Below are 15,640 nucleotides of genomic sequence, written 5' to 3'. Positions count from 1 at the left end.
TAGTGCAGAAAAAACAGCAGGGAAATCAGGAACGTGTGAACATGGCCTTACAATTTTTGAGTTTAAGTAAATGCTTTTTATGTCAACTGTTCCATAAAAACCACCTGTAGTACAGGAGTGTACAGCTTATTGAGGTCATATGGCCAGTTACTCCGGTCTCTGGTTGGGAACTCTGCATCTACTTTAGGTTATCTTTTGTCTCTGATTGATGCCCTCATTGCCTGGGCTGAGAGTTTTGGTGGGCGGCCCTCTCTTGGCAAATTTGTTGTCATACCATGTTCTTTCCATTTAATGATAATGGATTTGATGGTGCTCCAGACAATCATCAGAGATTGTGATTTTTTTTTTTTTTTTTTTTTTAATAACCCAACTCTGACTTGTACTTCTGACTTGTATATTACATCATTAACATATTACATATTGTTAGTTATATATTTGTTTGCTTCTCTTAGGGGTATGCTTTTAAATAACTGAATAAAATGAATAACTTTTAATTGTTGTGTTTGGTTCTAAAATTCAATAATAGATTACTAAGCATCTGTGACTAACAGCAGTCCAAGATATTTAAAAGGTGCAGTTGCTGGTGCTGGTGCTCATACTCGCCCGCTGCCAATAACCTCTCTTGATGGAAATGTGGGGCACCAATGGGTTGCTATGGCAGCGAGAGGCCTGCTGAAAGCCCCATCACTGCGAACTTGAATTTTAGTACTCCTGTGAAGCTCAGCCACAGGTTTAGCTTCTAGGAAGACCACAATTATCACTATATATTGCAATACTGTGGTATTACAGCTTGTAGTATAAGTGAAAAGATGATAATAGGTTCAAGTCCTTTTAAAGAAATTAAAAAAGTAAAAAAAAAAACAAACAAACCATTTTTGGTTTAGTTGCATACAATTAATTCATTAGCTCATACAATAAATAATGTAAATAGAAAAAGAATCAAAATATTGGAATTGTAGTTTTTGCAGGCACTTCACCTCCCTAGATAAAGGCAAATAATAAAAATGTATGTACCCCAAATTGGTATTTAAAAAAACAATCCGCTCTCGACGCTAAAAATAAGCGCTCACACAGAGCTCCAATGATGGAAAAATAAAACCATTATGGGCCTCATAAAATGTTGACACAAACTATTTTATTTCACCGTTTAAATACAAACAAATTTGGTATTGCTGTAATCATACTGATCTGGAGAATTATGCTGCCAAGTCATTTTTACCATACCATGAAAACCATAAAATCAAAACCTAAAAAACAATGGGGTGTAACAAAGCCAAATAGTCTAGGGTTAATTCCTAGCACTACAGGTTCTAATTAGGTGTACCTGGCTGGCTCTGCCTATAACCAGGCAAGGTGTTCACCTTAGTGGGGGAAGCTGACCAGACTGGATTTGTATTGGCGCTGCGGAGAGAAGCCAGAATCTCTCTGACAGGAGACTGCACAGGTCATGTGCACCAAACTGTAAGTATCAGAGGTTGCTATGAATGATAGCAGTTTTGTGTAACCAAACTGGGAATAGCTCTGCCGTGTAAGAGGAGCCATGTTCTGTGTTGTTTAGTTAGCACCTGGACAAGACTTGGGATTTTTCCTTTATGGTTTTTTTTTCTGGTGCAGTGCAACCTGTGAAAATAAACGTCACATTGTTTTGACCCAAGAATCCAGTGTCTCTGTGAACACTGAGAGCGTGAATCCCTACAACGGAAACTGCTAATTAAACTGCCGTTAAAAGCTATAGCTTATTTCGCAAAAAAAGTCTTCAAACAGCTGTCAGTGGAAAAATTAAAAAAAAAAAACTTGAAAGACAGGACAAAAAAAAATTGAATTTAAAAAAAATCATCTAGTTGTCTCAGTGGTTAAAGAGGACCTTTCACCAAATGTTCCATGTTGAACTGGACACGGGATGTTATAGTGGCTGCAGAGCTGAATAAAGCATATATATATTTATCTTGGGTTTTTTTTGTTTCGCCTCTCCGTTCTGGAGATCTTCGCAAAGTATTGGCACCTAACAAGTTAACTTTTTGTTTTTCTTTTTTAATTGGTGTTAGCAGAGCGTTTTCACTGGAGGCGTGTATTTCTTCCTGCATGATGCTGAAAAATCATAAGCAGGCTGCAACGCTCAAAGGAAAGAAAAACACGCCACTACTATAGCTTAGAGCAGGTTTCTCAGTGTGTGAAATGTAATGATACATACAGCTCAGATCTCCTGGTCTAACCTCCTTCATGTGGCACGTGGAAGGAGAGGTAGTGCAGCTGAGTTAATGGGGGCACATTACAAACCCCCTTTTTCAGCTTGTCATAATGTGTTAGCAGCTTGTAAGTACTCAGCAGTGAGATCAGATCATTATATCTCACACAGGAGTAACCTACTTGTCCTGGACTACATGTATTGCTATGCGGCTGCGCGCTCCGCTCTGGAGTGCCGGTGCCAGAGCTTGGTTTTAACCTGCGAGACTCGGCCGTATCTCTCTGTGTGTGATCCCAGCCTAATACTGATACTTTGAGCTCTCATCTCCAAACAGGCAGTGTTGGGGGAGGGAAGTACAGCAGAGGTGACTGCTGTGAGAGCAGGAGAACTGATATAAGAGTTTGTGATGTGCTGCAGCCAAACTCAGCTGTGCTGTCCCTCCGCCCTCACTGACTGGTTGGTAGACCAGGAGATCAGATCTGCCTGCTTAAGACTGATCATATATGGAAAGTACACACCCCAGTGAAAACTTCTTGATAACACCAACTTGGACTTTAAAAAGTTAACTCATTAGGTGCCAGATACTTTGCTAATATCTCCACAATGTAGATGCAAAACTATTATGCCGCACCAGCCTGGGATGGGAGTGAGATCATCGCCCTGCAGTGTCAGACCACCGCAAGAATCGCCTGACTCCTGCTGCCACCACTCTAATATTAAGTACATTCCGACTACAAGACGCCCCCCCATTTCCCCCCCCCAAATATTTTGGGAAAAAAAAGCTTCTTTTAGTCTGAAAAATACGGTAAATCGCCCATTACCCTTGTCAAAAACATTTTTTCCCCTAAATAAGTGAACTTTTAATATTAACACATTGACATAATATTAGCACTGGCTAATAACCGAGTAACTCCCTAAGATTTTCAACTACAAAGTGCAAAGTGACATTATTATTACAAACTATTCTATGAAAAGAGTCCTGATATGATCAATAATTGTTAGAAAAGGCAGCACAATGTATAGTTAATTTCTCTAATTCCACAGCTCCTGTAGTTTCCATCATTTGACAAGTCGCTTAGGAGAGAGAACTCTTCTCGCCTGCATTCATTATATGTCAATCATCGTAATGACTCCCACTCTCTATTAAAATGCACGTTCTGGCTCAGTGTTAGGAGTTAATAGGATTCCTGTTTTGTCTTTGCTCATTACATGATCTGGCCACAGCGGTCCCATTGCACCTTGTAGCATATCCTTTCTTTCCTGAGTGTTAAAGTTCTCAGTGAGGAACATGTCAGCAGTGAGCTATGAAAACATGTATATGTGGGAGGCCTGATCTCCAGTGTATGATCTCAGCCAGACAGATCTGCGCTGTAATCCAGGTTACTTTTCTCCCATTGCATTTCCCAGGGCCACATGGGAAGCAGAGAAACTTGAGTTCACTTGTCTGCGAGTAATGCACAAATACTTTAATCAAATTTTCTGCTATGGATGCAAAGTGGAGAATTCCAGCAAATTGTCTTCTGATGTGAAGAGCTCTGTTATATCACGTAATCTCTCATTTTGGAATTATTCAGATGTGTTATAGTGAATCAGATGGTTCTTTTCTACCATTTTATCGCATTGACTTCTAGATTTGACAAAGGGTATCACTTGGCTGCCCCAGGCCCCTGACTTACATATCCGCTGCGTAATGCTGCTATGCAATGATGCAAAAAAGGGAAATGGATAAGTAGGCTTCTTTACCTTTTTAAGTTGCTTATTAAAGCTGGAAATAGCCTCTTTAGAGAAGAAAGACTGGACCTCTAGGCCTGCCTATCAGAGCTAGCAATACTAAGGGTCAATATCGACCCTCACCATGTGATTTAGAATAAGAAGCCAAACCAGAAGCTCCAATTGCATACACGTGTTTCAGAGTGTTTTCCTCTCATCAGTGCAAATCGTGAGAGATCGAATTTGGCTGGATGATAGGCTTATGACATGGTAGCACTGATGAGAGGCAAACACCCGTACACACAGTCTGCAACTAGTGTCTAGTTTTGGCTTCTTATCCAAATTCATTTGGTTAAGGCCCTTTTAAATGGTTAATGTTGACTTTTAAGATTGCTACATCTAATAGGTGGCACTTGAGTTCCTGCCCTCTTCCTCTCTAAATAGTCTATTTGCATATTTAAATTCCTACGGAGCATTGCATGACATATAAGTCTCCCCGAGCTGATTTGGCGCTCTCCACATGGAGAAGTGTTACCCTTTAACCCTCCTTACTAGGAAAAATCTGAGTGATCTCCCAGATGGGGCACTAAATGCCGCCATAATGCGTGTCACCCAGCACTTCGAGCCCCCAATTGGGATTCAGAGTGTTATTCATTTTAATCAAACCTTTTAAAGGGGTTATCACCAGAAAAATAGATAATCCTGCATCTAGGATTGCTTCCTTTTCCAATAGGGTTCATCACAAGACTGCTGCTGCCAATCGGGCAAGAGTCAGCGGAGGATGCTAGCAGCAGAATGTGAAAGCTTTTAAAAGTAGTATAAACCCTTTTTATCTTTCAGAGAAATTGAAAGTATTTTATATACATGTCTGTGTTTGGCCTAAATTCTACAACCGTTCCCTCTGCTCTTTGTAATCTTCACGTTTCTACTTTTGTAGGGGAAAAGTTCCATACTCAGACATTGAGGTGCTGTTTCCTGGGAAGAGTGGAGACTTCAATAGTGAGAAGTTTTCTGCTACATGGTATCTGATAGAAAATCACTCTTCTGCAAGGTAAATGGAGGACCTGTGATGACCCGTCTTGTGTGTTTGTTCTAAGTGTAAAATTGTTCTGGATCAAGTAGTGTGTGATATTTAAACTAACCCTTGTGGAGACACGAGGGTCAGTGGGTGCTCTTGTCCGCTGATGAGGCTCTCTTTAGAAAGAACGCACGGGCCAAGGCTCATCCCTCTGAACACAGGGTGAGAGTACCACACTCCCGTGAGACTTTATTGGATCACCAACAGTCAACAACATATAGTAAATTGCCAGCAAGTACACAAGGTGGTGCAAATGACAAGCGCACCCTTCCGCCAGCTCGCCGGGGATTAGAATCTCCGCAACTTTGGGGCATCCAGGGCCAACTACACCAACCAGTAGCACTTCATTTTTGGCGGGCACCCACAGAGAAGTGGTTGCGGCAAGCTTAGGAAGCTGACCCAGCACAGCGAGGTATGTGGCCAAGTGACTTGATTGGAGAACCCAAATTGGGACAAATGTCTTTGTGGGTTCAGTGATGGGCAGTGGAGCAGATCTGTATTCCACCAGCCAGAATCGTGGTTACTGAGCTGACATACTATAGAGTCAAACCAGTGACAGGAGCAGGGCCCTTTTAGATCCCTCATTTCATGGCATTGTCCCACAGGATTGGGGGAAGGTGAGGGGAGGTAACCCCTCATTGTTCGATTGTTCAATTAGACTGCATATTTGTCCTCCAAGTTGTGCACACTAGTACACGGAGAGGGCTGATGCAACATGTAATCAACCGACATTCCACAAATTAACATGTAACAAGGGTCACCAGACAGTCTCACATGAAACAATGGCTCATGTCCCTTGACCTACTGAACAAAGGAACAGTACGTCTAGCATAATAAGAATAATTTACTCTCGCACCAGTGGCCAGATTCCCACTGTGTCGTCACATTCCCTTCCAGCACACCTTCACATTACAGCAGGAGCTACACAGAAACCTCATATTGTATACATCTGACAGCCAGCTGAGATGGGTCCCAGCTGCTTTATTCACTAGACATACAATCAGTGCTGATCATGACACATAAGTTTCTACAGAGAAAGGGGCCTTATCTGTAAGCCCTTCCTGGACCACTGCGACCTAATTGAGGATTGCCATGGAAGGTGGGGCCTATCGATGGTCCTAATAAGTGGCTACTCATTGTAGCAAAAGTGCACTGTATATTCCTATTAATAAGATGATTATAGAGTTAAAGGGGTTCTCTACTTTAAGAAACGTGGAGCCCAAATACTTTTATATATGTAACATGACAACCAGAGCAGGTATTCATCTACCAAGGGTCCAGCTTCTGCTCTCACCTCAGTGTTTTGGCAGCAGTGACATGAAATTGACTGCTCAAATCACCACTGAAGGAAAAAAATCCTAGTGCCTAAAAATATCGAAGAACCCATTGTAAATAAGTATAAAATCCCCCATATACTCGAGCTGCGTTTGTGTTTTTCTCTAACATCTGTGGGTTCCGCCACCTTTCCACTCTCTTGGCCTGTGTTTAACCTATGAAAACGTGATGTTGAATGTATTCTGGGCACTTCTGTTTTGCTTTGCTTGCCTATGTTTTTTCCTTGAAGGAAATGTCTTGCTTCAGACCTGAAAGGCTACTTTCCTGGTTTAGCAGACATTGCAGACTGCGGAAACAACTCTTTCACTTTTCTATTTTCTGAAAGTTTTGGCATTGTCTTTAGTGTCTGTATTTTGTTAATATTTGTACATACAGTACTTGTAACAAGCCCTTCCATCTTGTCCTTGGCGGCCCATCTGCGTAATCTGCTAGTATCAACTATCCACTATTTATGGTGACGTACGTTATTTTTTCTTACGTAGCAGCCGTGTAACACTTTGCTCACTTCTACAATCCAAATATCATATATTTTCCAAAATGTCTCATTACAGCGAGACTCTGGTCAAATTTCCATAATTAGCAAAAATGGACTTCTAAGGGGTTTGGCATGCTGGAGCTATTTTATTATTTCACACTCAAATACAAGGTTCTTTTAATGAAGTCCAGTCCCTATTAACACTGGAGCTCCCTGTTCCCAAACAGTTAATTCCATTTGTTTTATTGTAACAAAAAAAAAAAGTTAAGAATCTGTCACTAGTTTTTTACCAATCAATCTGAGAGCAATATGATTTAGAGAGAGAGACCCTGATTCCAGCAATGCCACTTACTGGGCGGCTTACTATAGTTTGATAAAATGACAGTTTTCTCATCAGGAGATTATTAGTAGAGAACTATTAAACCTGCTGCCATGTAGTCTAAAATATTCATGAGCACTATCTAACTCTGCCCACTACTGATTAGCAGCTTTTTGCCTATGCACAGAGTACACAGAAATCTGCCAATTAGAGGTGTGGGCGGGGTTATGCACAGCTCAACATTCAGAGAACTGCTAGATCAGCAGCAAACAAAAGTGATTTTATAAAAACTGTAGCAAATCTGGTGATAGATTCCCTTTCAGCAAGGGAACTCTCAGTATAACCATGTCCTGATCATAGTGCACATATGCATTGTGCCAACATCATACATGTGCATTAGCTAATCAATTCCCTGATGATTGTTGTGCAAATCAGTAATAGATTCAAGTCCATGTGCAGCAGCACATTGTATAAGAAGCCTAACTTGGGAGATGCAGCGATAATCACATGTGCGCCTTCTAACAACCTGACCACGGCAAGCATGGTGGAAGATGCTTAACTGCTGCGCACCTGCCAAGAGTTCTTGTAAACCAAGATTGGTTCCATGGTGATCATTCTGCAGGTTTACTTTCTAGATTGCTTATCATTTTAGAGTATATGGGGCTTATTTGGGTATTCAATCCAGTATGGTTCTGCAATAATGCAGTTGTGCCATCTTAATCAAATAATGTATTATTTTTTATGTTTTGTCTTTATGATTCTAGCTTTGAACAGCTCAAAATAGGAACAAACAACTTGAAAAAACAAGCAAGCAAGAAAAATGAGGGGAACGTTGCTTATGTGAAAGGAGGACTTAGCACTTTTTTCGAGGCTCAGGATGCATTAGCAGGTAAACATCTGAAGTATTACTTTTAACATCACTATTATCATTTTGAAAGGTATTTTTGGACAAATCCCCATAACACCTTTGAAAGATATTCATATCCATATATTAAGGGCATGCATAGATGATCAAAGTCGAATTATGGGATTGTACAGTTTTTATTCTTTTGTGAATACACCACAGTGTAAGCTATTACAGGTTTGAAGTGTTATTAAAAGGAATCTGTCAGTAGGATCAACCTTCCTAAGCCATCTACATGGGTATGCAGGTCATTGGAAACTGTATAAAATGACAACTTGATAGCTGCGATCTGATATCTTTTTTCAGAGAAATCCACATTTTAAGATCTCCTTGAAAGGAGATGTTATAAATGTGAGCCATGTAATGACTGACAGTCTACTCTCCTAATCACACACAGCTTTGGAGTAAGAACAGAAATGGCATAGTACAGCAGAGCTAACATGATACAGCAGAAGTGAAGTTTGTCTCATTGCAAAAAACATTTGCGGTATAATTTGTCCTCCAATAGTGCTTCAGCTCCATCTCACAAGCAGTCAGCGTGGGTGAAGGGCAGTACAGCAGAGATCACAGCTCTGTGAGAAGACAACCGCAAATGTGCTTATTGTGTTTGTAATGAGATAATATTCAGTTCTACTATACTGTGTTAGTTATAATCCAGCACAGCTCTGCAGCAGGGCTGACAGCACTAGGAGAGGACAAGTGCTGCTGAAAATGTTTGTAATGAGACAAAGTTTACTTCTGGTGTACTGTGTGTAATTATCTCAGTGATCTAGCTGTGAGAGCAAAGTGTCAGTCATTACATGTCTCACACTGGTAAAGCCCCCTTATTTTAAACAAGCTTTGGAGACAGATTCTCGGGGAGATCAGTGTCTGTCCCATAGCTCTTAAAAGCTCACTTATAACCAAACTGCGGAATGCATCGCACACATTCCCTTTAATGTATTTGAAAGGATGTGAAGCTTGGAGAAGGGCTGTGGAGTTAGTAAGCCAGTTTAATTATTTATTTACTAATTTTTTCATTGCTTTCTTTGGCTTTAAAACCACTGCAAAAATGCGCAGAATTGACATGCTACAGTTTTTTTTTATTGCGTTTTTTCGATGCGTTTTTATGGCGGTTTTGACGCTGTTTGCTTTTTTTGGTATCATATGTTTACAATAAAGCTACTTTGTTTTTGATTCTTCCTGGTATTTGGCTCTGACCATCCTTCATTGATATAGTCATGTGTGGACCACATGTGCTTTTAGTGCAAATTTTCCGGATCCAATTCTATGGAAAAAAAAGCACGGAAAGCTCAGCATACCTGCAAGAGAAATTGGTATGTTACGGGTTTAAAAAATGCACCACAGATCCGTTTACGCAGCGTAAAAAAATGCACAGTGGGCGTGAGATTTTTATCTCTCATCCACTCTGCTGAAATTGTGAGAGTATGTGCACACGATCGGTAAACACTGCGTACTTGGGCAGCGTCCACGTGTCAACATACAATGCGTCAAAAGCGCTGCCAATTCCTGCTGCGTTTTTTTGTGTATCAGAAGTGCAATAAAAAAAAAAAAGTTTGGTTTTTGTGTTAAATGTAATGTTTTTAAAATGTTTTGTTTTTTTACTTATCACAATCTATATTAAAAATGAGCAATACAACTTTTGCAATTTTCACTCTGGCCACTTGGGCTTTGTTTTTTAGAATATAACTGTAACTGTACATATTCGCAATGTTCAGACCATGACCATATATTTTGTATTGAAGCAATTAATAAGTCTGTGTAAAAGTTATTGTGTGTGGAGGGGAGTCGGGGTCAGTTGTGATTGCTGGATCCTGTGTTATCAGCTGTGTATAGAGGTGTTACCTGTCATTATAATCCTGCCTCTGATGATAAGGAGCCTGCTGAAAATGCTTCCCGAGAGGACAGGAAGTAAGAGTGTGAATAAAAACCCCTTCACTTTTTTAATTAAACAAAAAAACATTGCCAATTTTTATTTACAAATTTATGTAACGCAAAATTCTGATTTAAATAATAAGTCATTTTTTTATGATGGCTTCCTTTTTAATATACTAACATAGTTTAACCCCTTAGCGACCGCCGATACGCCTTTTAACGGCGGCCGCTAAGGGTACTTAAACCACAGCGCCGTTAATTAACGGCGCTGTGGAAAAAGTGAATAGCGCCCCCCAGAGTCTGATTTTCTCCGGGGTCTCGGCTGCCGGGGGTAGCCGAGACCCCAGAGAACATGATTCGGGGTTTTTTTAACCGACCCCCGCATTTGCGATCGCCGGTAATTAACTGTTTACCGGCGATCGGAAAAAAAAAACGCGTTCTCTTTTTAATTTCTCTGTCCTCCGATGTGATCGCACATCAGAGGACAGAGAAAGGGGTCCAAGATAGGTGAGTATCGGGGGGCTATCTCCCCCGGTGCTCCTCGTGGCTCCCGGTGGGCGCCGCCATCTTGAAAATGGCGGGCGCATGCCGAGACCCCAAAGAGCATGATCGGGGTCGGTTTTACCGACCCCTGTTTTGCGATCGCCGGTAATTAACTGTTTACCGGCGACCGCAAAAAAAAAAAAAGTGTAATTCTCTGTCCTCTGATGTGATCGCACATCAGAGGACAGAGAAATAGGGGGATTCGGGGACCCTATTATACTTACCGGTGTCCCTGGGTCCTCCTGCTGCTCCTCCTGGCCGCCGGCAAAAGAAAATGGCGGACGCATGCGCAGTGCGCCTGCCATCTGTCTCCATCTGCCGGCCGGCAGGAGAACAGCAGTTGGGGCTAAAATTAGGGTTAGGGCTAGGGTTAGGGCTAAGGCTAGGGTTAGGGTTAGGGCTAGGGTTAGGGTTGGGGCTAAATTCAGGCTTAGGGTTCTTTCACACTTACGTCGGTACGGGGCCGTCGCAATGCGTCGGCCCGACATACCGACGCACGTTGTGAAAATTGTGCACAACGTGGGCAGCGGATGTAGTTTTTCAACGCATCCGCTGCCCAATCTATGTCCTGGGGAGGAGGGGGCGGAGTTAAGGCCACGCATGTGTGGTCAGAAATGGCGGACACGACATACAAAAAAACGTTACATTGAACGTTTTTTGTGCCGACGGTCTGCCAAAACACAACTGATCCAGTGCACGACAGACGCGACGTGTGGCCATCCGTCACGATCCGTCGGCAATACAAGTCTATGGGCAAAAAACGCATCCTGCGGGCACATTTGGAGGATCCGTTTTTTGTCCAAAACGACGGATTGCGACGGATGCCAAACGACGCAAGTGTGAAAGTAGCTTTAGGGTTACGGTTGGGGCTAAAGTTAGGGCTAGGGTTGGGGCTAAAGTTAGGGTTAGATTTGGGATTAGGGTTAGGGTTTGGATTAGAGTTATTAGGGTTAGGGTTGGCATTAGGGTTACGCTTGGGATTAGGGTTAGGTTTGGGATTAGGGTTAGGGTTGTGATTAGGGGTGTATTGGGATTAGGGTTAGGTTTGAGGTTAGGGTTGAGATTAGGATTAGGGTTGTGTTGGATTGGATTTAGGGTTTTGATTAGGGTTATGGTTAGGGTTGACATTAGGGTTGTTTTGGGGTAAGGGTTGTGATTATCGTTAGGGTTAGTGATTAGGATTATGGATTGGGTTGGGATTAGGGTTAGGGGTGTGTTGGGTTTAGGGTTGGAGCTAGAATTAGGGGGTTTCCACTGTTTAGTTACATCAGGGGGTCTTCAAACACGACAGCCAATTTTGCGCTCAAAAGGTCAAATGGTGCTCCCTCCCTTCTGAGCTCTGCCGTGCGGCCAAACAGTGGGTTACCCCCACATATGGGGCATCAGTGTACTCGGGATAAATTGGACAACAACTTTTGGGGTCCAATTTCTCCTGTTACCCTTGTGAAAATAAAAACTTGGGGGCTACAAAATCTTTTTTGTGGAAAAAAAAATATTTTTTTTATTTTCACGACACTGTATTCTAAACGTCTGTGAAGCACTTGGGCATTCAAAGTTCTCACCACACATCTAGATAAGTTCCTTGGGGGGTCTAGTTTCCAAAATGGGGTCACTTGTGGAGGGTTTCTACTGTTTAGGTACATCAGGGGCTCTGCAAACGCAACATAACGCCCACAGACCATTCTATCTAAGTCTGCATTCCAAAACGGCGCTCCTTCCCTTCCGAGCTCTGCCGTTCGCCCAAACAGTGGTTTACCCCCATATATGGGGTACCAGCCTACTCAGGACAAATTGGACAACAACTTTTGGGGTCCAATTTCTCCTGTTCCCCTTGTGAAAATAAAAACTTGGGGGCTACAAAATCTTTTTTGTGGAAAAAAAAAATATTTTTTTATTTTCACGACACTGTATTTTAAACTTTTGTGAAGCACTTGGGCATTCAAAGTTCTCACCACACATCTAGATAAGTTCCATGGGGGGTCTAGTTTCCAAAATGGGGTCACTTGTGGGGGGTTTCCACTGTTTAGGCACATCAGGGGCTCTCCAAACGCGACATGGTGTCCGATCTCAATTCCAGACAATTCTACATTGAAAAAGTAAAACGGCACTCCTTCTCTTCCAAGCTCTGCAGTGCGCCCAAACAGTGGTTTACCCCCACATATTGGGTATCGACGTACTCAGGAGAAATTGCACTACAACTTTTGTGGTCTAATTTCTCCTGTTACCCTTGTGAAAATAAAAATTTGGGGGCAAAAAGATCATTTTTGTAGAAAAAATGCGATTTTTTTTTTTTTTTTTTATTTTATTTTTTTTTTTATTTTTTATTTTCACGGCTCAACGTTATAAACTTCTGTGAAGCACATGGGGGTTCAAAGTGCTCACCACACATCTAGATAAGTTCCTTAAGGGGTCTAGTTTCCAAAATGGTGTCACTTGTGGGGGGTTTCCACTGTTTAGGCACATCAGGGGCTCTCCAAACGCGACATGGTGTCCGATCTCAATTCCAGACAATTCTACATTGAAAAAGTAAAACGGCACTCCTTCTCTTCCAAGCTCTGCGGTGCGCCCAAAAAGTGGTTTACTACCACATATTGGGTATCAACGTATTCAGGAGAAATTGCATAACAAAATTTATGGTTACATTTCTGTTTTTACACTTGTGAAAATAAAAAAAATGGTTCTGAATTAAAATGTTTGCAAAAAAAAGTTAAATGTTCATTTTTTCCTTCCACATTGTTTCAGTTCCTGTGAAGCACGTAAAGGGTTAATAAACTTCTTGAATGTGGTTTTGAGAACCTTGAGGGGTGTAGTTTTTAGAATGGTGTCACACTTGGTTATTTTCTATTATATAGACCCCTCAAAATGACTTCAAATGTGATGTGGTCCCTAAAAAAAAAAGGTGTTGTAAAAATGAGAAATTGCTGGTCAACTTTTAACCCTTATAACTCCCTAACAAAAAAAAATTTTGCTTCCAAAATTGTGCTGATGTAAAGTAGACATGTGGGAAATGTTATTTATTAACTATTTTTTGTGACATATCTCTCTGATTTAAGGGCATAAAAATACAAAGTTTGAAAATTGCAAAATTTTAAAAATTTTCGCCATATTTCCGTTTTTTTCATAAATAATCGCAAGTAATATCGAAGAAATGTTACCACTAACATCGTACAATATGTCACGAAAAAACAGTCTCAGAATCAGCGGGATCCGTTGAAGCGTTCCAGAGTTATAACCTCATAAAGTGACAGTGGTCAGAATTGCAAAAATTGGCCTGGTCATTAAGTACCAAATTGGCTCTGTCACTAAGGGGTTAAAGAGGTATCCCCTTCTTCAAGATCTTTTCCCAATATGTAGTAGGTGTAATGATAATAATGTTAGCAACTATCTACAATTAGAAATGTATACAGTTCATAACCATGGATACCTAAGCTACTTCAATCCCCTGCACATGGGTAAGAGACACAGTGAATCAGAATAACTATACTACATTCTTAATTGGACGTATTTGTGAATATTACTATTAGTCTACAACATATAGGATATTGAAGATTTGAATACCACTGTAATGCCCTCTTAGTAGCGTAACTATCAGATTGACAAGGCAGTTAACAAGCCAGAATACAAGGTAAATCTGATAAAACCACGTTGTTTGTCAGGAAATTAATCCAGGACCCTGGATAGGTGACCAGCCTGACCTTTCACTTTCTGTGTAAACATTTCTACATTTCCAGACTCAAGAAACTTCATTACAAACCAAGAGTTGTGACTCCAGTTGATTGCAACCAGGATAAGTTCCAAGGTTTATTTTCTGTCCAGAAGTCACAACTCCTGATAGACAGCAAAAATCAATGAGTGGCTGAGACCTTGATAAACATAGGAACTCCATTATCAAACTACAAATGAGCTTCAGTGACTGATGGGCTTACGTGGTAGATCGTGTGGCTGATAATCTCCTGTCTGTGACAGTGTTGGCCCTATAGGTGGGAGTTAAAGGGGATATTCTCATTTTAGGCACCATTTTACAATCTATATAAAATTACAATCTTTATAAATGTTAGGAATTTGGCAAATATACAGATTTGCTTTATATTACAATATTGATTTTAGTGACAGCCTGTCTTTTATAATCCAAAACTGCATTGTGAAAAGTATTAAAAGGATTCTGTCAGCACAGAATGACTGTTTATAGAATCATTGAATATTAGAGTTGGAAGGGACCTCCGGGGACATCATGTCCAACCCCTGCTCAATGCAGGATTCACTAAACCATCTCACAGACATATCTATCCAGCCTCTGTTTGAAGACTTCCATTGAAGGAGAACTCGCCACCTCTCGTGGCAGCCTGTTTCACTCATTGATCACCCTCACTGTCAAAAAGTTATTTTCTAATATCTAATCTGTGTCTCCTCCCATTCAGTTTGATTCCATTGCTTCTCGTGTTTCCATGTGCAAATGAGAATAAGGATGATCGTTCTACACTGTGACAGCCCTTCAGATATTTTTAGACAGCTATTAAGTCTCCTCTTAGGCTTCTTTTTTGCAAGCTAAACATTCACAGATTCTTTAACCATTCCTCGTAGGACTTAGTTTGTAGTCCACTCACCATCCTGGTAGCTCTTCTCTGAAATTTTTCTAGTTCTTCAATGTCTTTTAAAATGTGATGCCCAGAACTGGACACAGTATTCCAGATGAGGCCTGACCAAGGAGGAGTAGAAGGGAATAATTACTTCACGTGATCTAGACTCTATGCTTCTCTTAATACATCCTAGAGCTGTATTTGCCTTTTTGTGCTGCATCACACTCTTTACTCAAGTTCAGTCTGTGATCTATAAGTATACCCAAGTCTTTTTCACTTGGCTGTTGCTTTGTTCTATTCCTTCCATTCTGTAGATGTCATTTTTCTTTTTCTTGCCCAGATGTATAATCTTGCATTTCTCCCTTTTTAAATACAATTCTGTTAGTCGCTTCCTATTGTTCAAGCTTATCTTGATCCTTCTGAATCATTTATCTGTCTTTAGTGTAAAGGTACTGTCACACTAGACGATATCGCTAGCGATCCGTGACGTTGCAGCGTCCTCGCTAGCGATATCGTCCAGTGTGACAGGCAGCAGCGATCAGGCCCCTGCTGGGAGATCGCTGGTCGGGGAAGAAAGTCCAGAACTTTATTTCGTCGCTGGACTCCCCGTAGACATCGCTGAATCGGCGTGTGTGACAC

General features: G+C 41.2%; 1 protein-coding gene across 2 annotated transcripts in view; it reads left to right on the top strand.

Annotated features, from left to right (window-relative positions):
* The window catches only part of EXOC2 (exocyst complex component 2), a 253,824-nt gene that overhangs the window by 40,343 nt on the left and 197,841 nt on the right, over positions 1-15,640 (top strand). For both annotated transcript variants that reach the window (XM_069730751.1, XM_069730750.1), the window contains exons 4-5: positions 4,833-4,946; positions 7,867-7,991. In XM_069730751.1, the coding sequence (XP_069586852.1) occupies positions 4,833-4,946; positions 7,867-7,991 (239 nt within the window). The remainder of the gene's footprint in view (positions 1-4,832; positions 4,947-7,866; positions 7,992-15,640) is intronic.

This window comes from Ranitomeya imitator, chromosome 6 (genome assembly GCF_032444005.1).
Source record: "Ranitomeya imitator isolate aRanImi1 chromosome 6, aRanImi1.pri, whole genome shotgun sequence".
Classification (NCBI taxonomy): Eukaryota; Metazoa; Chordata; class Amphibia; order Anura; family Dendrobatidae; genus Ranitomeya; species Ranitomeya imitator.
This window is presented reverse-complemented; position numbering and strand designations above follow the sequence as displayed.